Source organism: Canis aureus, chromosome 23 (assembly GCF_053574225.1).
Source record: "Canis aureus isolate CA01 chromosome 23, VMU_Caureus_v.1.0, whole genome shotgun sequence".
Lineage (NCBI taxonomy): Eukaryota > Metazoa > Chordata > Mammalia > Carnivora > Canidae > Canis > Canis aureus.
In genome coordinates, this window is record NC_135633.1 from 12,873,371 (window position 1) to 12,897,357 (window position 23,987).

The window sequence follows — 23,987 nt, forward strand, 5'->3', positions numbered from 1 at the left end:
ACAGGGGTGTCTTGGGGAAAGAAACAAAATCCAAGCCATTGAATTTAACTTCTCACACTCACCTGAGACTCCTCAGCCATTTGTCTGTCATTCATTTATCAAACATCTATTAAATATTTATTCATGCAACAACCACTTATTGAGCTCCTACTGTGTGTATTCTAATCACAGGAGCAAAGATACGAATCAGAACATAATTCGGCCCTCAGGACATGGACATTAATCATTGAATAGGGTGATGACATTTACATAAATCACCCTACAACCCAGGGCCTGGCCCAAAGTAAATTCTTAGTGTAAAGTAAATCTCATTTGAATGAATGAGTGAATGAATGAAATTGGGGTCTACTACAGATCACTGTCACATGAGAATTCCACTAGGGCTAGGACATAGGGCTTCTAGAAACAGCTTAAGGAACAGCTCAGAAAAAGCAGCACTCTTTCTGACAGCTCCATTCCTTTCTCTGGGCCTCAGTTTCCCCACCATCATGACGGGATCTGAGGAAACTTCCAGCAATAACATTCGATGCTTCCTTGAGCCCAGTTCCCGGCACTGTGTGGAAGTTTAAACACAATCTCTCTTCCTAAAAATAACTATTGAATCATTGTCCCTCTGCCTTCTCGAGGTCATGCCTGTGTTTCTATGGATTTCTCTTGGGAGATGAGAGAAGTGAGGGAATTCGATTCTAACTCTGATCGGCTTTCCTTTCTGTTTAAACAACAGAAAAATATCCAATTATCCCATTGACAATTACAGTCTGCACATTTCACCGCAGGCATAGAAAACAGGCCAGCAGCAGCAGGCCAGCCACAGACCAGGGGTGCACACATGCAAGCCATTATCTACTTGGAGACAGGCTGGCCTGCGGTGGCCCCCAGTGGCTCAGAAGCTGGACGGCTCCTCACCAGCAGGCCAGGCGATCGGGGAGGCTGCGTGCCATTAGCTGCGGCAGCACCCAGGCTGGCTCACCTCAGACTCCAGGCTGAACAGAAGGCAGGTAAGAAAGTGATTCACCGAGTTTGATCCCAAACCAAAGACCCGAGCTGTATCCTTGTTATAGGCCTGATCAGGTCAAGAGATAGATCAGTGAGTTCTATGAGGGAAGGGACCGTGCCCAATTCGGCCACCAACATGTGCCTAAGCACACGAGCATCATACAAGGCACATGATCTGCACTCAGGACATAGGTGTAGAAAGATTTTGTGGGAGGCTAATAATGAGTAAATGACTACTTGAATGAATGAGCGAATGGTCTGTTTGTGCAACGCCCCCAAGAACACTGTGGAAAAGACAGACTGGATAGGGTATTGGCCAGCGCTCAGGCTCAAGCGTCATCTGGAAACATCTATCCCACCTCTGCTCCTTATAAGCTCTGACCTTGGGCAAGTCTCAGTTTCCTCGTGGGGCAGGCGTATTGCTGCTCAGATTCCGCTTTACGAAAGAACTTTTTGTCTCCAGTTGCTGGGAGTATCATTAGCTAACAGCCTCCAGCCACCAGGCCCTCAGACTGTCTCAGAGCCACCTCGCCGAAGGTCATGCCCTGCTCACAGCTGCCCACTCGAAAGACATACCAGCGGGACATGAAGGCCCTGGCCACCCTGGCCAATGAACAGAACTGTGATTCCAAAGCTCCCTGTGAGGACAGCTGAAGTCATTCAGCTCCCTCTTCTCCTTCTTGGTCCTGCCTCCGTCCTCTCCCTCCCTCAAGTGCTGGTCCCAAAAACATTCTCTGAGAAGCACCCTGAACTCTCAACTCCATCCCAGGGCTGCTTCCCAGAGAACCCAAGCTGTGACCTATCATTTGCAAAATAGAGATAATAACTAGCACATAGATGTGCCATCTGACGGGCAGGGTCAGCGGGAGCCAAGGCCACACGGCTGGTAGGGAGTTGAGACCATGTCTGGGACTTGAGCCCGTGTCTGAGTCCTATATGCTTTCAACCCTAGACCCACGCTAACATTTCTAAGAGTAGGGTTCTGTTCTTTGGCTTGTTTATTAATTTTACATCTGAAAGCCTTCCAGGAGATTCGGATGCACTTGGAGTTGAGAACCCTAATGCTCCCTCTCCAATCACCCACACAGGTCAGCATGGGATCCCAGCCCCTGCACTGGGATGCCCATGCCCCCCCGCCCTCAACTCTCTCCCAGGAGCTCATGCCTAGATGAGTCTTTTTTGAGGCTATTTATTCATAAGGGTCTCAAATACCAAAGGCCTAACACGTATGAATCACTCAAGCTGCTGGAAGATCCCACGCAACCTGACGGCATTTATTGATTTTGCATATTGATGCGAACAATGGCACTTCAGAGTGAAATTCAGTTTCAGTGGAACACGACAGAAAGAAGTCAATTATCCAGCATTAATTATTTATGTGGTGACAATAACCATGGTGTTATTCCCCACTCCAGAGGCCTCTAGAGCCTGGAACAAGAGGAAAGAAGAGGTAGCTGCTATTATCTGTCCACAAGGCGACATCGGATTGGAGACATTAACCCCTCTGACATCCTGTGAATACACGTAAGCCTTCCTTGTGGATGCGGCTCATGCACGTGCCCCCAGGACACACACAATTAATAGGCCGGTAGGCCCAGAGATTGCATTCCCCCAATATCCTGGCCAGGCCAGGCTCTGAATATATTAAAAGAAATAATCACCTTCCCTCTGCAGCCCACCCTGCCCTATCAGAACACTAGGGCTGAAGACTTTCTTTTTTTCTTTTTCTTTTTTTTTTTTAAGATTTGATTTATTTATTCATGAGAGACACAGAGATAGAGGCAGAGACACAGGCAGAGGGAGAAGCGGGCTCCATGCGGGGACCCCGGCATCACGCCCTGGGCCAAAGGCAGACGTTCAACCACTGAGCCCTCCAGCCACCACTGGCTAAGATTTCCCAAGCAAACCTCTTCTCAGGTTGCAGCTTTGCCATCAGCCAGAACTGCCTGTGTCTCTGCCTCTCTCCCTGTGTCTCTCATGAATAAATAAATCAAATCTAAAAACAAAAGCAAAAACAAAAAAAACCCAGCCTGCCTCCAAAAGAATAGGAATTCAATTTCTAAATCATTGTCATGTAATTTAACTTCCTTTTATCCTTAAAACTTCTAAGGGGATTGGAAATGAGAGGGATTGGAAATGAGAGAGAAAAAAAGAGAGAGAGACAGTGTTCCCCAAGGCGGAAAGGGTACCAGGGTCTGATCTATGTTTGCCCCACATTCTCTACTCTGGGGACCTAGTCCTCATCTGAAGAGGTTAACACTGATCGAGTGGTTCCTGTGTGCATGCAGGTGCTTTAAACACATTATCTTAAATTCTCCTCATAACCCAATGATGTAAGTACAAATATCCCCATTTCATAGACAAAGAAACTGAAGCCCAAGGTCATAATGAATATGCAGCAGCACCAATAGTGAAGTTGAGGCCCTCCTGACCCTTAACCACTGTCCTAAACTGCCCTGTGGCAGCAGCTTCCCCACCGCCAGAACAGGTGCTGGTATGACCATCCCAGGACCCATGAGGCTCTGAGGAGGTGACCCAAAACCCTGTTGTGTTGGGCGAGGTCATCGAAAGGACGTGGTCACCAGTTTACCCATGTGCAGGACCCCGGGCATCGAGGCTCCCCACCCCCTCCCTGTCCTCGGAATGTGCATTCCGCCTCTGAGAGTGGGGCTGGTTTCGGATTGCACCTGGGAAGCTCCCCAGGTGCTTATGAACCAACACATTGCCAGAGCTGTTGCTACCCACCTGGCACATGGGTACCAACCTACTGCTGGGGCTGGACAGGAGCCAGGGGGGCTACGATTCCACTTCATCTAGAACAGCTCCACTTTCTCCTGGCTTAAAATATTAAGCGGCTGGGAGTGTCCATTGGTGATTTCTTATTTTCTCAGTGAGGTCACTGGCCAAGAAGAGTCAGGGAAGGGGTTTCTAAAAAGACTGCCCTGAGATCACAGTGGACCTCTGACATGCAGTGGGCACTCAACAAACAATAGAGCCCCCTATGTAGCTTTCCCTGAGCGACAGACACGTTGCACATACTAACTTCTTCAGTTCACACATTACATGAGGTAGGTACTCTCTTCATCCTCATTTCACACGTGAGGGAACTCAGGGGCCGATGGGGTGCGAGAACCTGCACAAGGCCACACAGCTAGTAAGAGATAGAACCCGGCTTTGAAACCGGGCAGTCATGAGTTCAAAGCTGATGGCCCCTGCTCACCCCATGAAAGGCAATCAGCATTTCCAACACGTGTATCCTGACGGGTTTGCCTCTCACAATCTCTGAGCTCTCTTTAAACACACACTGTGTGGAAAGATATTTGGGGGGCACCTGGGTGGCTCAGTGGTTGAGCATCTGCCTTCAGTTCAGGGTGTGATCCTGGGGTCCTGGGATCAAGTTCCCCATTGGGCTCCCTGCAGGGAGCCGGCTTCTCCCTGTCTGTGTCTCTGCCTCTCTCCTGTGTCTTTCATGAATAAATAACATCTTTAAAAAGAGAGAGAGAGAGAGAGATTTGGGTCCCCATACAATCCCTTATCTCAGTGTCAGGCTGCACAGAAAATTCCTAGCTACCTCTCTAATAGTGTTTCCCATTCTAACTGGCACCCATGAGCTGTATGTCATACCCATAAAGCTTGCCATAATGATGACTTTGGGGAGACACTGATGACTTCATAAAGGTTAACCCAGTACTAGTAGGCTTCTAGCAAATATTCAACATTTTTTTCTGATTTTTTAAAGCAACACATACCTAGAAAAATACTCAAAAATCAAATAACATAGAAATGAGTGATATGATAATTCAGGTGTGGGGATTAGGGATAGAATGAAGGTAAGATGTCAGTGATACCTGTAATATATAAAATAAAACATACAAAACAAAACAACAATGACCTGACAGTCTGGCTAGGGCTTAGGATTTGGTTGCCTCTAAACAGCCCCATCAAAATGTTCCCGGAAAAGAAAATAAGAAAGAAAGAGGAGCAAAACAGAAGCCCTGAGCACCCAGTTGCATAGCTCCTCTGTAGATCAAACCTGCATGAGACGCTCGCCTGGGACGCAGGCATTCTCAAAGTCACAAAACTCTCAGGGCAAACACAGTCCCGGGGCAACTGGGACAGTGAGTCACCACAAATTTGCTGCCCTGGTACTCCCCTCTTTGGTTCTGGTTCTGGCCTCCAGGACCAGCCAGGGCCCCACAGCCTTCAGCCATGTGAAGGCACCTCGGGTGCCCCCATCTCTCCCTCTTCTCCCCTCATCATCTGGGCTTCACCTGCTGTTCGGCATATTCCTGCCTCCTCCTCCCCACCTCTCTCCCACACCCCACTGAGGGCAATAATTATCTCCTAGGATCAGCTCTATGCTCTGTGCCCTCCCTGGGGCTGTGGGAGAAGGAGAAGACACCTAAGGGTAGACCGTCCCTTTCAAGAGGCTCAGAGAGAAACTTCCATGACCCCAAGGGCCCCCAGTGGCTCCAGCCTCCTAGTCAAGGTGGGATTGGGAGCCTCCTCTGGGCTCCTCTATCTTAGCAGAACACCCCATTCAATTATTTGTTTCATTGTCTGCCTGCATCTTAGACCCCACCTCCTTAGGGTACTGGACGTGCCTGATTCCTGCACATCTCAGGGCTCACTTCTGTCAGTATTGGCTGAGTCAAAGTGGCATCCCCAATACCTTGTCTTAAGCTTTCTCTCCAGGACAGTGCATGGACAAGTGGGAGCACCTGTAGCTTCAAGACCCTGGAGCTGGGCCTTAGCTAGAGGATGGCCTCAGCCAGATGGAGCAGGCCTGGCCCTAAGGAACAGGACTTACCGCTGACCCGGCAGAGGGATGGAGTCCAGGTGGCGGCCTCCAGGCAAGGCCATCATGTTAATCCCAATCTGCAGCAAAGCCTGGCTGCAGTGGTCGTGACCCTAGGAAAAAAGGAGGCAGAACAAGATCAATGGATGCCTCAGAAAAGAGATACAATCTCTTTTTCTCCCAGTTCATGGCTACAAGGAGCCAAGGTAGGTATAGAGGGAGGGCCTTTAACCCTCTTTGTTTTTTTTTTTTTTAAGATTTTATTTATTTATTCATGAGAGACACAGACAGAAAGCCGAGACACATGCAGAGGAAGAAGTAGGCTCCTCACAGGGAGCCCGATGTGGAACTCCAGGATCACGCCCTGAGCCAAAGGCAGATGTTCAACTGCTGAGCCACCCAGGCGTCCCAACCCTCTTCTTTCTGAACCAGTTTAGACTCTACTAAAGTCCTCGTACAAGTAGTGTTGATTTAGTCCTAAGTCCCAAGCTCACTGTGAATCCCTGTAAGTCTTTTATCTCCCATTATCAGGCATTTGCCTGACCCATCTTGCCTTGACCCCAACACTGGGACATGCAGACCAGCAATTATTGCATGGAACGTACTTATACTTCAAAAGTATCTATGGTTTATCTGGAATTCACATTTAACTGGGCATCATGTATTATTTGCTAAATCTGGAAACTCTACATGCTCATTCTCTATAACCATCACAGCCCTGGGTTATTCACTTTGATTATCCCCGGGAAATGTGACTCTGTAATGAGCATGGTGGTTGCTTCCCCAAATCCATTGCACTTCAGATGATATCATTTCACCCAAACTGCTAGTAACTGGTTCAGGAATAGGCATGGGACTCAATTCAGACCAATGAGCCATGACAGGATTGCTTCCAAAAAAAGTTTTCTTTCTCCTAACTGCAAACCACAAGGAGACAGTATCTCTCCCATTGGACCCGAACATGGAAGTACGTCACTTCATGGCTGCTGGAGACCATCTTGCAATCAAATGGGGACCCAGCTGGGAGAATAAAGCTGGCACTTAGAGAATAATAAATCTGTGTTCCTTGATCATGAAGCCACCGAATCAATGAACCCTGGAGTCTGTCCCCCCTCTCTTAGGCCTATCTATTATGTAAGATAATAAAGTTCTTGTTGTTTAAAATGATCATTTTGTTAGTGGACAGACAGACAAAAGCAGCCTATCTGATAAAGGTAAACCAGGTTCTAGGGGCTTCCAGTCTCTGCACTGAGGACCCACCTGGCTTGTCTGTGCCTCACAGATTGGACCAAGACGAGAGTGTCCTTCCTCCTGCCCACCTGTTTGACTCCTCCTGTCACCTGTCCCCTCTTCGATCCTCCCTCTCTGCCACCTCCTCCTCCAAGCCAGTGTGGAAGCCCTCCCTGAGGAAAAGGGACATTCTATCACTTTTGCCTGGGTAGAGGAACACAGGAGAGGACCGGCCATCACCTGGCAGGCCCTGAGCTTGAGGACCGCAGATTGTCAAGACTTTCATAAAAAACACAAGTATGAACTTGTGGGAAGATAACAGCTAAGAAGGGTAAGATCAGTCCAGAAAAACTAAACTCTTCCTCCATGATTACAAATGACCCTTATGAGAAAAGAACGGAGGAGGACTCTAATTAACAGTGATATCGCTGGACATAAAGTGCCCTTTATGAGGCTTGGAATAAAGAATAAGACAGTCGATCTGGAAAGTATGGGAGCCAGGAGCTCAGAATAAACTAGGGCATTATGTAATTCCAGAGACTGACGGCCACTGCCTGTTTCCGGGGCTGTAGGGCCCACCACCCTATGACCCCCTTAAGGGCAGGGACCCTTTGTGCTCCTATCTCTGAGCCAAGGGCCAGCCATGTAGGCAGCCCTCCATGTGTCTGTTGAAAAGAGGAGTGGAATACGTTTTTAAAACCTTTATGCTGAGACCCAATTCTCTATCTGTAACTGAGAATAACACTCTCTATTGTATTGCTCTGATAGCAGTGACCTGAGATAAGGCATGTGCAAGTGTCAGGCCAGGGTGAGAGCTCGATAGATAGTAGCCTTTGTTATTCTCAGTCCCCGAGAGTCTACTGTGCACGCAGCCCCGTGGTCTGCTGTGCCGAGGGAGATGCCAAAAATGAGACAAAGCATATAAAGCTTTGAGAGTGCTCGACGAGTCCTCAGCAGCAGCAGCAATATCGCCATTGTTATTTCTAGTGTTATTATCATGATTGATAAAGTATATTCTTGGAACCCAGTGAGTCAGCAGCCTGAAAAGGATGGCACAAAAGAGAAAGCTAGAAACAACAAAAAGAGGTATAACTGTCCCTTTTCTGAAATGTTTGATTATAGAACCCCAAAGGGAAATACCAACTTCTCAGAGTGGATGCAGTGATGTCATCAGATAGCAGTGGGCAAGCAGATCTTATTTTACCTCCATCTCCTTCATAAAGAAGAAAGGGATGCAGAGCAAAAACAGCGAAGAGGGAATTCAAGCTCATGGCAGGCGAGGACACGGAGAGAGTAGGGAACTCCAAGGCCCTTCAAAAGCGTGATCCAGTTAGGGTTCTGTGAGGAGGTGAAGCAAGTCCTTGGTCTTGGAGGACCTTTGGATCTGATCAAGTCATATCTGATGCACCCAGACAAGGCGAGAGTTCTCATGAGCAGAAGCCTGGATGCAAGAGAATGATCTGAATTTCTAAGAAGTAGCTCTTAGAAAAGAGCTACCTATGTTTTCTAGAAACAGCCTGATGACCATGAAATTCTAGAACAGATTCCTAATTGCTGATCTGTTGAGCCCTTCAGACGGAAGCCAGCCAGAGCACAGTAGGAACACGTTATGCCCAGATAATCTGCTTCCTTTTCATTAGGGACCACTGGGCCCCTAGCAGAGGGGAATGGGACAATAAACCTGATATATCTTGATTTCATTAAAATGCCCTGGTGAGGTGTCCTTGTTCATCGATTTCACCCACAGCCTCCCAGCAGTTATGCCAGTGGAGCCATCCAGCAAACAAAACCTTGTTTCCTGTGATTGCATGTTTTCCCAAGGGCTGAGGAAGCCTTTGAGGGACATTTGGGCTGCATCTGTATCGCTGCCCTGTTTACAGACTGTATAATTTATGCCTGCCTCTTTCTCCCAGTGGGACAAGGCTCCTTGATGCCTGAAAGCACAACTTGCTCAATATGGGACTGGGCCCAGTATCTTACATGATGACCTGCATGGTCGAAGCCAGAATTGTGAATCAGATTAGCTCTCAGAGGAGCCATAGCTCATATTTGCTGGGGGTGAAGAACAGGTAAGAGAGACTATCTGGAAGGTGAGATCGGAAGTACCAAGAGTTTAACCCAACTGATATTTATAAAATGTCAATAATAATAATATTTATTGAATGTGTACCAGAGGCCAAGCACTATCCTAAATGCTTCATAGAGTATTAATTCATTTACTACTATCATCATCCCCCTGTACTGATGAAACTCTGAAATTCAGTGGACGTGTGTGCATTGCTCAAAATCACACTGCTGTACAGGTGATAGAGGACTAGGATCCAGGCTTTAGGATTTGGAGGGGAGGTGCTGGAGCAGATGGAGAGGATGATGGCAACAAATAAGTGGCACACGTCCTGCATTTGCTAACAGGAGGCCCGACTCCATTCCATGGTGTCAAGCACCCTCAGCCCCCAGCCCTCAGAGCCAGCCAGCTCTCTTCGTTCTCACCAATGCCTCCCACTGCCCCCGGACTGGGAGTCCTCCATCTTCATCTGGTGCTGGCCCTCCATGACACAGCCAGAGGACAGAAGAATAGTCCTTGGAAAAATGAAGCAGATTGCCAACAATGCACTCAAACGGTGGAAGGAAGAAGGGCACAGAGAGTGGGCATGTCTCTTCCGGTTCCTCGTTTCTTGGTTCCTTTTGTGAGAGTCATGTGGACAGCTGTGGGCCCTAAAGGAATCAGGGGATGAAACAGTCCCAGCCAAAGCCTAAAGCCATCACTAGCTTTACAGGGAGACCTGTTTCAAACATGCAGCCGTCAGGGAAGCCCCCACAGCCTGCTGCCCCGACAGACACGTTCCTAAGCCCTAGGCTGGATTCATCCTATTGAGCAGAGGTTCCAAGCACAATGCCTCCAACGCTATACAGCATGTCAGGAAATTGGATTCAAGGTAATCTCTTTGCTCCCCATTGTCTGTCCTCAATGGTGTTGCAAGAATTTGAATTTTGGGGTCTGATGGATCTGGATTCAAATCCTGATTCTGTACTAGATTGGTACGTGACCTTGAGAAAATCACAAACCCCCATGAATGAGAAAATCACAAACCCCCATGAATCATGCCTGCCTCCTAGGAGCTTCTTCATGAGGATTAAATGTGATCACTTGCAAAAGCCCCTAATAGATCGAAAGAAAAGATTCGTGTATTTGGCACATGGTAGCCTCAAAGAGGAAGTCTTCTTCCTCGTGGAAGGAGGGCTTGAGAAATGTATCTCAGGGCAGAGGGGCTGCCCTGCCCACGAGGGAGGTGGAAAGGACAAAGGCAGGAGTGAGCAAGAAAGAGGAAACTCCATCACTTGCATCCTCACCCCCCAACCCCACCCAAGGCCCTTCCTAACTTATGGGAAAGCTCACCTGGAGGCCGCGGCCTTGGTCCTGTGGGGCTCTCGGCTATGCCTCCCCCACCAGGAGAGGCTGGGTCACAAGACAGACCCGAAGCCTTAAGTGTCTCTGATTTAATTCAATGCCCTCTGTGACAAGCGCTCATTTGGACAGCTCATTTCGGCTCCCGCCTCCTATTACAGGCCGCCCTTGCTCACCTCCGTTTGGCTAACAAGCCAGCCTGGGCACAGAAGGAAATGGCAGGCGATTTACAGTAAATTATTCAATTAGAACAAGGACCCGGGCGGCTCCTGCCATGGTCTAATGGGCCAACCCCAGGATGGCTCGAGGCTGGGCTGGGATTATTTAATCTGCAGAACCCATTAGGGCTGCCAGCAGGGCCGGACAGTGAATGTCATGGTTAGCAGTTAAGCAGTTAAGGCACCGGGAGGAGGCACTGGGGGACTGGGTGGCAGAGGAATGAGACCTGGGGGTTCAGTCAAGTCCCTCATTATGTGATTCCCTACCCCCTCATTGTTCCTCCTCCCTAGAATTTATCACAATTGCAATTAAACAATTAACCGAAATTAGCAGCTTAACGTTTTCTCCCTTGAGGTTCCCGGGGGCAGGGACAAGAGGCCTATCCTGCCCCACTGTATCCCCCACCCTCCACCTGACAGGTGTCTGGTGCACAAAGACCAGATCGATCAGATTGACTGACTGGGTGGGTTCTTCCCAAAGGAACCCCGGCTTCCTCGCTGGTAAACCAGAGAGAGACAAGTGCCTCTTCTGTTGTGATGAGTACTCCCAGTTGCGAGCGCTGTGGGAGGGCCTTTCCTGCAGGGAAAGGGCTCAGAATCCCAACACCCACCGAGACAAAGCCACCCATCTCTCCTGAGTCTCTAGAGTCCTGGCTGGGCAGGCTCCCCCCCACCCCCAGCTCCGTGCTCTGCTAGGCATGTACTTCCAGACGGACAGACAGACAGACAATAGATAGTTGCATGACAACTGCAAACACTGTAAAAAAAAAAAAAAAAAAAAAAAAAAAAGCCAAGAGGATGCTGAGGGAGGTCCAGAGGGCTTCCCAGAAGTACTAGAAGGGAATGGAAGGTGGGGAGAAACAGTCATGGCAAGTTTCTCAGGTCATGACCCCAAAACTGACCCTTGCTAGAGGAATTTGGAAACAGAGGAAAGGGCGACGTGGCAAAGAGAAGAGCTGGGGGCAGAGGGGAAGAGCATGGGAAGATTAAGGAACTGCAAGTGTTTCTAGAAGGCTGCGGAGCACTCCAGGCTCGGGGTGGAGTTTAGAGGAAACTATCCCAGTGGCGTGGGAATGCAGAAAAAGGAGTGACTACTTGCAGCTGGGGAAGCAGACCAGACTTCTCAGAGAAGACGACATCTGAGCTGGGTCTTTTTTTTTTTTTTTTTTTTTTAAATTTTTATTTATTTATGATAGTCACAGAGAGAGAGAGGCAGAGACACAGGCAGAGGGAGAAGCAGGCTCCATGCACTGGGAGCCCGATGTGGGATTCGATCCCGGGTCTCCAGGATCGCGCCCTAGGCCGAAGGCAGGCGCCAAACCGCTGCGCCACCCAGGGATCCCCTGAGCTGGGTCTTAAATGCAGGGTGGGATTTTGCCAAGTGAGGATGGGACGAGGACATTCAGTGCCAGGAGAGCATTGTGAGTGGGGGCAAAAAGACCAGAAAATGAAGCGAGTAATCGGGGACCCAGGCCTCTCCCAGGGGGCTGGAGGGAAGGTACCTCTGTGGTCCTGCACATGAAAGGAACTGATTCTTTGGACTCTATCCTGTGGATGACAGGGAGCCTTTGAAGTTTGTTTGATAGGGGACTGAAACGACTGGAATGGAATTTCAGCTCGCATGGTGACCAGTAAAGTGGATGGACTCCAGGGAGTAAGGCCAGCAGCAGGGGTCCATTTAAGAGATAGATGCAACTCCCAAGGGGAGCACAAAAGCCCTGAGATTGGAGCCATGGGGCCTTGGGGTAGAAAGGAAGGTGACTGCAATAAGCTTTGGGAGGTGACAACAATGGGCTTCCCTCCTTGCCCCCACTGTCGATCTGTGGGAGGACGCCAATAGTCATGGAGACATTGCAGTACTGCTAGCCGGGGTGGTCAGCATTCTGCAGCCATCAGATTCTTCAAGAACCTTCATTCCCAGGAGAGGCACAAGAAACTAAGCAAGCTGTCTCCCAGCTCTACCGAATGGATGGGGCCTCATGAAATACAGACGGAGCGACTCTCTAGAGGAAGCCCGAGTGACCCTTTACAGCTAGCTGTTGGGCACCAGAGTCCAGCAAGTGGGTGGAATAGACCACAGGGCTCCCAGAGCTGGGTTTGCCCCTGGAGCCCTGAAAATCCTGGCTGGGCAGGGGTAGGGGCCCCCCAGACCTCATCCCTGCTCCTCGATTCCAGAGCCAGAACCATTTCAACAAACCACAGGCAAGGCCCCAAGCCTCCCCCTGATTAACCGGATACACCTGCCTTCGAGGCTTTACCTGAAAGGTAACAAGAATCCCACCTGCACAAATAGTCAGGGGTAAGACTACAGCCTCCAGCCACAAGCAAGGCCGCCTTCCCAAAGGAGCTCACATCGTAATGCTAGAGTATTAGAATTAGTAGGAGGCCTTAGAGATGCTTGCCTCGTAATGAAAACCATAATGATAACAATCCTGATGAGTAGGAGAAGAAGAGGGAGAAATATTTAGGGTGCTAACTATGTGTTAGGCACTGTGGTCAATGCTTTAAACTTCGTCCTCGAAATAATCTTGCTATCCCCATTTTTCAGATGAGGAAACTAAAGCACAGAGAGATTAACATGCGCAGATGGAGAGACACGTTCAGAGAGGGGAAGAGATCTGCCTGAGGTCACGCAGCAAGCTGAGCTACAATCTGAGACCCGCATCCAGGTTTCCTCACTGCCATAAGCTTCCCCATGGGAAATCCAAAGAAGGCTTTGTGTGGTTAGTGCCCTGAGAGACCCACCGAGGCTCAGAGTGATTTACCCTAGGGAATCAATGGTTTCAGCAGGCCCCAGTCTATAAAACTGGGAGAGTTGCTCATCCTTTCTCTTTTGCTATGATGATCAACACAGAGGAATGAATGGTGGAGAGAGAAATTGCAGGGATTCCTAGTCTAATTCAGCTCAGTCTCAGAATGAGACAGGCAGGCTGATGCACAGATTGCCCATGAGTCCCCCAAGGTCTGAGTGAAAGGAGCCAGAGTCAAGCTCTCCCTGCGGAGGCCCACGGGCCCCAGTCCCTGAGCAGTAAGACCACCCAGCCTCTAAATGGCTCCAACTTGTCAAAGACAACCCCCCCAGCAGCCTCTCCTGAAGGAGCGCGTATGACAGTCCAGAAGAAAGGCCAAATTCCTGGAGGCAGGAAAGCCATGCTGCCCCCATCTTCCACCCCAGGGTGGGCTCTTCCTGGCTCCAGGGCTTTGACACCCCAGCTGGGTGTCAAAGGAACATCCAGCCCTGAACCCACAAGGAAACTGTAGTAGCTGGCATCTGGGAGCTGGCACTGAGCTACTGATTTTCTCAAGGTCAGAAGTGAGCAACTAGCAACCCAGACGTCCGGGACCTTAGACAGAGTGTAGGCCCTGAGAGATGCTAGGCTGGACCTTTGGGGCACTCCCATCCGGATCTCTGTTGCTTAAAAATGCAGATTCAGAGTCTGTGATTAGCTGTGTGATCAGGGGCATTAAGTGTCCTTATCTGTAAAGTGGGGTATATAATAAGGATAACAAGTAATGGCATCCTCCTGGCACTACTGCGTGGATCAGTGAGATCACATGCGTGAAGTACATGGCACGCAAGGATACTCAAGATAAGACTGGTTCTGTTTGTCTTCTGGTGAGGACAAGTACCTCGCAGTAGGGGAGCAGCCAGATGGAGGCCATTTTACAGCCTCCTGAACTATATCCAGCTAGTCAACTGCTTTGTACTCTTTAACTTTTTAATTATCCCTTCTTACTTTCTAACTTTTCCTGATGTGAATGTTAGCCAACTGCTCAAAAGTTCCTTAGCTCTGATTTGCAAAAGCAAGAGCCCTCCCTCGCTGGGCCCAGATCCCAGGGTGCTAAAATTAACAATCAGTATACTTTAAGCTAATGACTTACTGGTCGTGACTGCCACGAACAGACATAACTCTCAGATAAAAGCCATTAGAGAAAATTGAATAGCTCCAGCGTGGTGAAAATTTGGATACATCCTGTTTCATAAATCACGCTTAGAGGTTACACTGGGCAAGCTGTTTCCCTCTCTGAGTCATGATGAGGCCCCAGGTTGAGGGGGTCTATATACCCTTGGGAAAGAAGACATAGGGGAGAGAAGTGTACAATCTGGGGCATCGGATGAGTCAGACATTAAAAAAAAAAACAAAAACAAAAACAGCCCATTCACAGAATGCTGTCTTATCAGGGCTCATTTATGCCTGGTTTGCCGCATGTCACAGTAGCATCCAAACAGTGCACCACATGGTGTCTAGTTCAGAGTAAGAGCTCAATAAATATTAGTTATTACCCAACAGGGGATTCCATGGTTCTCCAAAAACTTCTTGCTCTTCCATAATGGTATGCATTGGTCATAGCACCCCAACACGTCCAGACCAAAATCTCCTCAATTCTTTTTCAATCTCTAGGTAATACCAACATTTCAGATCTCAGTCCTAATCCCACATCATCTGAGAAGCCTTCTCCAACCACTCTAACCTATAGTAATTTCTCCTTCTAAAAAGTTCCCTAGGAATCAATAAAAGTGTGAGGTCTTGAACAGTTTTAAATGATATTGTAATAGAAGATATGTTTTCTCCATGTCCCTCTCTCTTTCCCTATCTGTCTGTTGAGTGATGCCAGAGCAACTGGAAAGCCACAAGACAGCAAGGCCAAAAGATGGAAGAAGATGAGTCAACAGTTTGGAGTAGAGCCACCCAACTCACATCAATCTGGAGGGTAAGTAAGAAATACACATAATGTGCTAAGCCACTAATATTTGGGGGTTGTTTGTTATAGCAACTAATCTGAATTAACCTAATTATGAAGACTAAAGTAAATGCTATACTTAAGGCATCTGTGTGTTAGACACAGAAGTCTCTTAAGGCATCTGTAAGTGTGTTAGACACAGAAGTCTCTCGGCAAATAGAAGTTCCTTTTCCCTTCTTCCTCAGCCTTGGAAGAGATGGTAAAATATTGTGTTTGACCATTGGCCCTGGACACTGACTCTAGTTCATGCACAATACAGCCAGAGGCCAGTAGTTGAGAGTAGGATGGAATAAGTAACTAGAAACATTTAAAGTCCCCTCAATTCTGAGACTAAAATTGTTTCAACCACTGCTTTCTCTGCTCATAGGTACCCATGCACAGTAACAGCTAAATTTTATTATACTCAGGTCATTTTCAGATGCTTTTTTTTTTTGTATATTAACATCTGAAATTGGGATGCACGCCTCAGTCAATGGCATCTTGGCATTGTGTCACAGTTTAATTGAAAGCATATTTTCTCTTTTATGAAGTAACAGGGCATCTTACAATCTATAGCATCTTAAATTCAATGAAATATATAGTATTGGGCACTTAACTATGTGCCAAGCACTCTTCTAAGTGCTTTGCGTAAATAAATTCATTTATTTCTCAAAAAATCCAAAATAATCAGTACTACTCTTATCCCCATTTTAAAGATGTGGAAATGAAGACCCAGAGACATTCAATAGTTTGCCAAGTACACAGCTAGTAAGTTAAGTGAATAGAAAGATGACACCCTGTCTTTAGGGAACTTCATACTATGCCACTGTTTTTTAGTGCCTGGATTTTAGGCGACAGTTGAGTCCCCTTCTTAGAGAGAAAGTTCACACAGGAATTATGTGTTTGGCAATATGGTGGACCACATATTCTGAAATACTTCTCCATAGGAAGAATTGGAAAGGACTGCTAAAGATGTTCTTGATGTTTGTAAAACGCGTCACTGAGCTGGCAAAAAGATTAGAAATCTGGAGAGGCCAGCAGGAAAGCAAAAGCAGGAACCAGGGATAATGAGCAAGAACCGAAGGGAATTTTTGCCCTGAGAACATCTGCTGCTGTGTTCCTTAAGCTTCCATTTCACATGTGTATGGGTTAGGGAAAATGAGGCAGAAAGCCTAGAGATAAGGGAAAGAAAGAATCAAATAGGAGTCCAAAAGACCAGAAGCTCAATGTTAATGGTAAATGAGAAATAATCTTCCATACAGAAGAAAAGTGTCCCAACTCTGGCACTGGGTAAAGGGAAGTAAAATCTCTCTCAAGAATTAATAACCACAATATGGCCTTCATATAAGTTTGTGGCCTGAATTCACACTATCTGGCGGGGGGGGGGGGTACTCAATTAGAGAATTTAGCTTCAAGAAATAAAAGAGAGCCTTGGAAATATTTCCAAGGAACAAGGGCTATAAAATATGACCAAGCAGATTTGAGAAAGAACCAGATTTGAGACGGAACTTCTATAAATTAAAAAATGTAATAATTAAAATGAAAAACTCATTGGACAGATTAATCACAGCTAAAGAATGAATTAGTGTAAAGATAAGACAAAAAGAAATGATCCAAAATACAGCTCAGAAAGACAAAGGGAGAGCAAACGTGAGAGAAATAAAGCTAAGGAATAAAGAGTAAAGTACTCTACAGAGTGTTTAATCAGATTTCCAAAGGGAGATAAGAAAAAGAAGAGGGGAAAAAATGATATTCAAAGAAACAGTGGCTGAGATTTTTCCCAGAAATTTTGAAAGACAGAACAACTTCCTTTTTTAAAAGATTTTATTTATTTATTCATGAGAGACACAGAAAGGCAGAGACATAGACAGAGGTAGAGGCAGGCTCCCTTTCGGGAACCTGATGCAGAACTCGATCCCAGGACCTCAGGATCATGACCTGAGCAGGCACTCAACCTCAGGTGCCCTGACAAAACAACTTTCAAATCCAGGAATGCCAATGAATTTCAAGCAGGAAAAATACAAAATATATAGGCACCCTAGAAAACTCATAAGACTAAAGAATACCAAAGACAGAAGATTTTGAAAGCATCCAAAGGAGGCAAAAGAGAGACAGAGACAGAGACAGAGACAGAGACACAGAGAGATGGAGAGAATCAGATCAACAGGTGACCACTTAAGAGCAATAATGAAAGTTAGCAGATAATGAGAAAATATTTGATTATAGAAAATAACTGTCCTAAATTTCTATACCCAGAGAAGCTCTCTTTCAAAACTAATTATGAAATAAAGATGTTTTCAGGTAAAAATCCCACCAAGGAAATTCTAACGGACTGATTACAGGCAAAAAGAATATAATGCCAGATGGAAGATCTGAGATACAAGAAAGGATGATGAGCACACTTACTCGTAACTATTTGAGTAAATCCAAACAAATCTTAACTATAAGAAACAATTATACCTCATTTGTGGGGTAAGGGAAAAAAATAAATCTAAAATACTGTATGCAAATTCAAAAGGGGATGACTAAAGTAAGTTAAAGTGTTCTAAGTTTCTTTTATTTGAGGAAGAGGAAAATAGAGATGTAAATTAACTTTAGTCTTATTGGTTATGATTAATGCTGTAATATCTAGGGTTACCTTATTAGGTTATGATAAATGCTATAATATCTATGTATAACTAAAAGAATATACATAAAAATAAAAGTAAATATTACCATTCAAATAAGTTAAGAGGGGAAAAATAAATGAGTAATTTAAAAAAGCAATCAAAAAGAAGAAAAAAGTTCGGAGGGGCAAGTATTAATGAGTAATAGTAATCACAGGAAGGGGGAGATGAATTAAACTAGCTAATTGTAAGCAAAGATTATAAAGTGTGCATTATACTCACACACACACACACAGAAAGAGAGAGAGAGAAGTAGAGAAAAAGAAGAGAAAATGTGCTATGTTCTGGCTACAATACTCTAAAACAAAAAGACCCAAAACAACTTAAAGACTCCAAAAGATATACCACAGAAATATTTACCTAAAGACTTCTGGTGCTAATGTATTCATATAATACAAAACAAACTTCAAGACAATAACCATTACGGAAACAAAAAAACTATTAGATAAATATAAAAAGACTGACCCATCAAGAAGATATAACAGTGAGGATGTAGATAATAACACCAATAATCTTAAAATATACAAAGCAAAAACTGACAAAATTTCAAGGAGAAATGAACGAGTCCAGAATTACAGATGGAAAGCCCAACACAATTTTGTCATTAATTGATAGTTCAGGCAGAAAGATTATCATTGAGGAAATAGGAAATTTGAATGACACAAGTTAGATTAGTGTTTATAAGTAGAACACTGCACTCAACTTACCAGGAATACACATTCTTTTCAGGGATTCATGAATTGTTCTTTTTTTTTTTTTTTTTTAATGACTAGTGACTAGATCATAAGCAAGCCTCCACAAATCTCAAATGATTGGTATCCTATGGATTGCAATCTCTACTCCAGTATAAATACCTCCATAATTTGGATATTTTAAACATATAAATTAGAGGACAAAGAAGAAATTATAACAGAGATTAGAAAACAAACCCAAATTATTAGGAAAATACATATATAAAAATCAGATGGTATACAGATAAATAAAATCAAAAGCAAAAATTACAGTACTAAACTAGAAAATAAAATATAAAAATTAGAAAATTTTTAACTTCTCACAACATGACATTTTTCAACGATTTATTTATTTATTTGAGAGAGAGAGCATGTATGTATGCATGTGGGGGAGGGGCAGAGGGAGACAAATCTCAAACAGGCTCTTCTCTGAATGTGGAGCCCCACCTGGGACTCCAATCTCAGGACTCATGAGATCGCAACCTGAGCCAAAACCAAGAGTTGGACACTTAACCTACTAAGCCACCCAGGTGCTTCAACATATGACATTTTAGAGAAGGGGAGAATAATTCCAAAGAAATTAGCAGAAGAAAAATAGTTAAAATAGGAGCAAACATGAAGCAAAACACAATGAAGACACAAAATAAAATGTAAACACAAATGAAAGATCAATAGAGTTAAAGTTAGTTTTTGAAGACACAGATAAAATAGATAAACCTCTGTGAAGAACAGAGGGAAGAAAGGTCAGAAAAAAATAAAGGAAACACAAACAATATTAGCAATAAAAAGGAATTTATTGCTACAGATGCAGCAGAGATAAAAGAATATTATGAATAATATTATATGGACAGGAATATTCTGCAATATCATTGATATCATAAATGTTAGACAAATTTATAGTGAAATACATTAGCCAAGATTGACTCAGGAAGAAATAGATTTATAACCATGAAATAAATTAATCTTCCCGTAAGGAAAACACCAAGCACAAAGAAGTTCACAGATGAGTTTCTATCATTAAAAAAAAAAAAGATAAACTCACCCAAACTTTTCCAGACAATAAGAAAAAAGAAAATACACTTCAAATCATTTTATGAGGCTGACATAATTTTGATACAGAAACTAAGCACAAACACAAGAAAGGAAATTTATAGGGCAGTCTCATGTATGAACATAGATGAAAATATACTAAACAAACTATCAAACAACCCAGCTGTATATGAAAAGGATAATATACCATGGCCAAGTTGGTGTTAGCCTAATGTTTTAGCTGTTTTAACATCAGAAAATAGATAATGAAACCTACTACATTTATAGGCTAAAAAAGAAAAACCTTATGATCATCTTAACAGATGAAGAAAAACAACTTTATAAAATTGGACAGCCATTTATAATAAAGCATTTTAGTAAACTAGAAAGATAATAGACCTTCTCTAAATTGATTAAAGGGCATCTACCAAGAAAAAAATATACCAGGACTGACATACTTCATGACGACATGTTGAAAGCATTTCCTATGAGACCAAAAGCAAAATAAAAATGCACAGTTCCCACTAACTTCTATTCATTATTGTACCACAGATCTTAGCTAGCATAGAAAGAAAGAAAATGTATACGAATGGAAAGAAACAAAACTGTCATTATTTACGGTTGATATGACTCTCCACAAGGCTGCCACATCTGCCTAAGCAAACTAGCACACAGCCAAGGGAGTGAGTGGAGGCTGCATTTGGCCTCGGCTGTGCCCACCCAGTCACACACCTTACACAGAGCTGGGCCCACCAAACACAAACCTGTAGCCCACTTGGCAAGCCAAGTCTCCAGGGGTTCATATTTCCCTAGATATGACATCATTCTCTAATTTTTATTAAAATGTAGCATAAACTAGCAAGTCGCTCTCATTGTGAACATAGAAAACTCAAACGTATCTACAAGTAAACTATTTTAATTTGCAAAATGGCTTAGAAAGTGGCAATAAATGAATATACAAAAGTCAAGTATATCCCAGACACTGGCACAAATGTAAAGTGAAATTTAGGGGAAAAAACATTAACAAGAGCAACAAAAACATGTAAGGTAGACACAAACTAACCTTAAAATGTACAAGTTCCTTGATGAGAAAAAAATTAATATTATTGGAAGATTTTAAAGAAGGCCAAAATAAATGAAGAGGAATTTCATATATATACATAGGAAAATGTCAATGTACTGCAAACTGATGTATAGGTACAATGTAATCCCAATCAAATCCCCACAGGATTTTTTCCCCCAGAACTTCATGAATTAAATCTGAAATGTATAACCAAGATTATTCCTGAAAAAGAAAAAGAAAGTCTAAGGTTGAAAACAAGACAAGGGCACCCATTTTCAACACTGTTATTCAACATAGTACTAGAAGTTCTAGCCAGAGCAATTAGGCAAGTAAAGGACATAAGAGGCATCCAAATCAGATAGGGAGAAGTAGAAAGGACTCTGTTGGCAGATGACATGATGTTATTTATAAAAAACCCTAAAGAATACAGCAAAAACCTATTAGAACTAATGAATGAATTCAGTATAGTTTCAGGATTAAAAATCAACATATAAAAAAAGTTGCATTTCTATGCACTAATAACTATCTAAAAACAAAATAAAGATAAAATCTCATTTACAATAGCATCAAAAAGAACAAAATACTTAGGAATAAATTTAACCAGTTAAATTTAAATTTAACTTACAAATAAATTTAATAAATACTTAGGAAAAATATGTACACTGACAACTCTAAGACACTGATGAAAGAAATTGAAGAAGACACAAATAAATGGAATGACATACCATGTTCATAGATGAGAATAATTAATATTGTTAAAATGTCCATACTACACAAAGCCATCTACAGACCCAATGGAATTCTTACTAAAATTCTTATAGCTTTTTTTCACAGAAAGATAAAACTAGCCTAAAATTCATATGGCATCACAAATGACCCAAAAGCAATCTTAAGAAAAAACAAAACTAGCAGCTTTCTGATTCCAAACTATATTATAAAGCTATACTATTCAAAACTGTATGGGACAAGCATAAAAACACACAGACAAGTGGGAAAAATCAAGAGCCCAGATATAATTCCCCATGTATATGGTTAACTAACAGGAAGCTAAGAACACTCAATGGGGAAAAGAGAATCTCTTCCATAAGCAGTGCTGGGAAAACTAAATATTCACATGTAAAAGAATGAAAGAGGACCCCAATTTATACTACTCACAAAAATCAATTCAAAATAGATTAAAGACTAATTTTCAGACCGAAACTCCTAGAAGAAAGCATAGGAGAAAAACTCTTTGAAATTGGTCTTGACAATGACATGGCAGCCACTCAGGGCTCAATGGGGCAATGAGAAAGATTGCAATGGTGGTGTAAGGACTTCCTCCTCTCTCATCCTCTTACCCCTTCCTTTCTACCTCCTCCTTTTCATTCCAAATCTCACCCACTTACCCTCAGGGCACTCCGATCCTACATAAAGGCACAGCTTCCCAGCACTGCAGGGAAAATAGGGTGCAAGCCCACACCTATTGCCCCATCACCAGTTGTGGAAAAACTGATTTGAAAGCATCTCCTGATTTGAACAAAGGAAAGGGCAGATTTAAAGCGTCTCTGGTTTTGCACTGGAGACCCTTCATGGCTTAATATCAAGATGAAAAAAAACTGGAAACTGATCGTAACCTTATTCCAAGTCAGAATAAAAAGATTTGTAGTGGCAGCCCTACCTGCTCAAAACCATTCTAAGATTTTTGTGTGTGTGTGATGCCCCTGAGTTTGGAGGTGAGCTGCACAAAGATGGAGGAAAATTCTTCTTCCCTCCATGCAATGTGGTTCTGAATCATATTCACAAGGTTGCCATTAGTGACCTTCTTAAGTTCAAGGTTCATACCAAGAGGAGGACGGAATTTGAAGAGCGGAATGAGAATGAAGCAGAGGCCCCTAACTGCATCCATTCAGTGCAAAAATACTGCACAAACAGAGAAAGTCAGTGTTATCCAGGACTTTGTGAAAAATGTGCCTGGAAGCCCACTCAAGCTCACATCCCACTTGAGAAGGCTGGTCATCCAGCAGTCCATGTTTTTCTGTCTAGCCATGTGAAGAAAAGAGGCTCCATATCTAAATCAGACCAGCTGAGAAAAGCATACCTGCCTGATGGATCTGAGAATGAGAACCAACTCCTCAACTCATGAGACTGTTGACAAGGAGGTTGCCACAATCATGATCAAGACAAACGTGGAATATTAAAGTTGAACAACAGAAGAAAATATAAGCAACAGAAGCAAAAAACAAACCAAAAACAAAAACAAAAAAAAACCAAAATGGGACTACATCAAGCTAAAAAGCTTCTGCACAGCAAAAGAAACAGTCAACAGAGTGAAAAGGGTAGAATGGGAAAAATATTTGCAAAGCGTACATCTGATAAGGGGTTAATACCCAAAATATATAAGGAGCTCCTACAACTCAATAGCAAAAAAAATTAATTTAGAAATCAGTCAAAAATGTACGAAAGGCTTGAATAGACGTTTTTTTCAAAGAAGACATACAAATGACCAACACATACATGAAAGGTGTTCAACCTCAATCATCATCAGGGAAATACAAATCAAGCCACAGTGAGATATCACTTCACACCTGTCAGAACAGCAACAAAAAGACGAGCGATAACAAGTGTTGGTGAGGATGTGGAGAAAAGGGAACCCTTGTACACTGCTAGGGGGAGTGTAAATTGGTACAACCATTATGGAAAACAGTATGAAGGTTCCTCAAGAAAATTAAAAATAGAACTACCATATGATCCCGTGATCTCACATCTAAGAATATATCTGAAGAAAATGAAATCAGTATCTCAAAGAGCTATCTGTACCCCACATTCCTTGCAGCATGATTTATAAGATCAGAGACATGGAAATATTACATTTGTGTGTGTGTGTGTGTGTGTGTGTGTGTGTGTGTGTGTGTGTGTGTGAAAGCTGCAGAGGGTCTGCTTTTTGCCCTGGCCAGCCTATGGGTATCCAGGCACAGGGGCCAGCACAACCCCTCAGGCCTGAGCCAGGGGCTGCCCTGGCTTAGAACACTTTAACCTCACATGGCAGAGGGATGTGGGGACTCATGCTCTTATCCTGGTACTTCTGCACCTGATAAAAACCACAGCCCCCATCCCATACAGTCCTTAGAACCCCTTGCCAAACCACCCAG

The 23,987-nt window shown here is 44.0% G+C and overlaps 1 protein-coding gene across 4 annotated transcripts in view; it reads right to left on the reverse strand.

Moving 5' to 3' along the window:
* The window catches only part of INSC (INSC spindle orientation adaptor protein), a 119,061-nt gene that overhangs the window by 81,709 nt on the left and 13,365 nt on the right, over positions 1-23,987 (reverse strand). For all 4 annotated transcript variants that reach the window (XR_013361969.1, XR_013361968.1, XM_077866380.1 and 1 more), the window contains exon 2: positions 5,807-5,907. Coding sequence is in view for 2 of the 4 variants with exons in the window: in XM_077866380.1 (XP_077722506.1) it covers positions 5,807-5,862 (56 nt within the window). In the remaining 2 variants the exon portion in view is untranslated. The remainder of the gene's footprint in view (positions 1-5,806; positions 5,908-23,987) is intronic.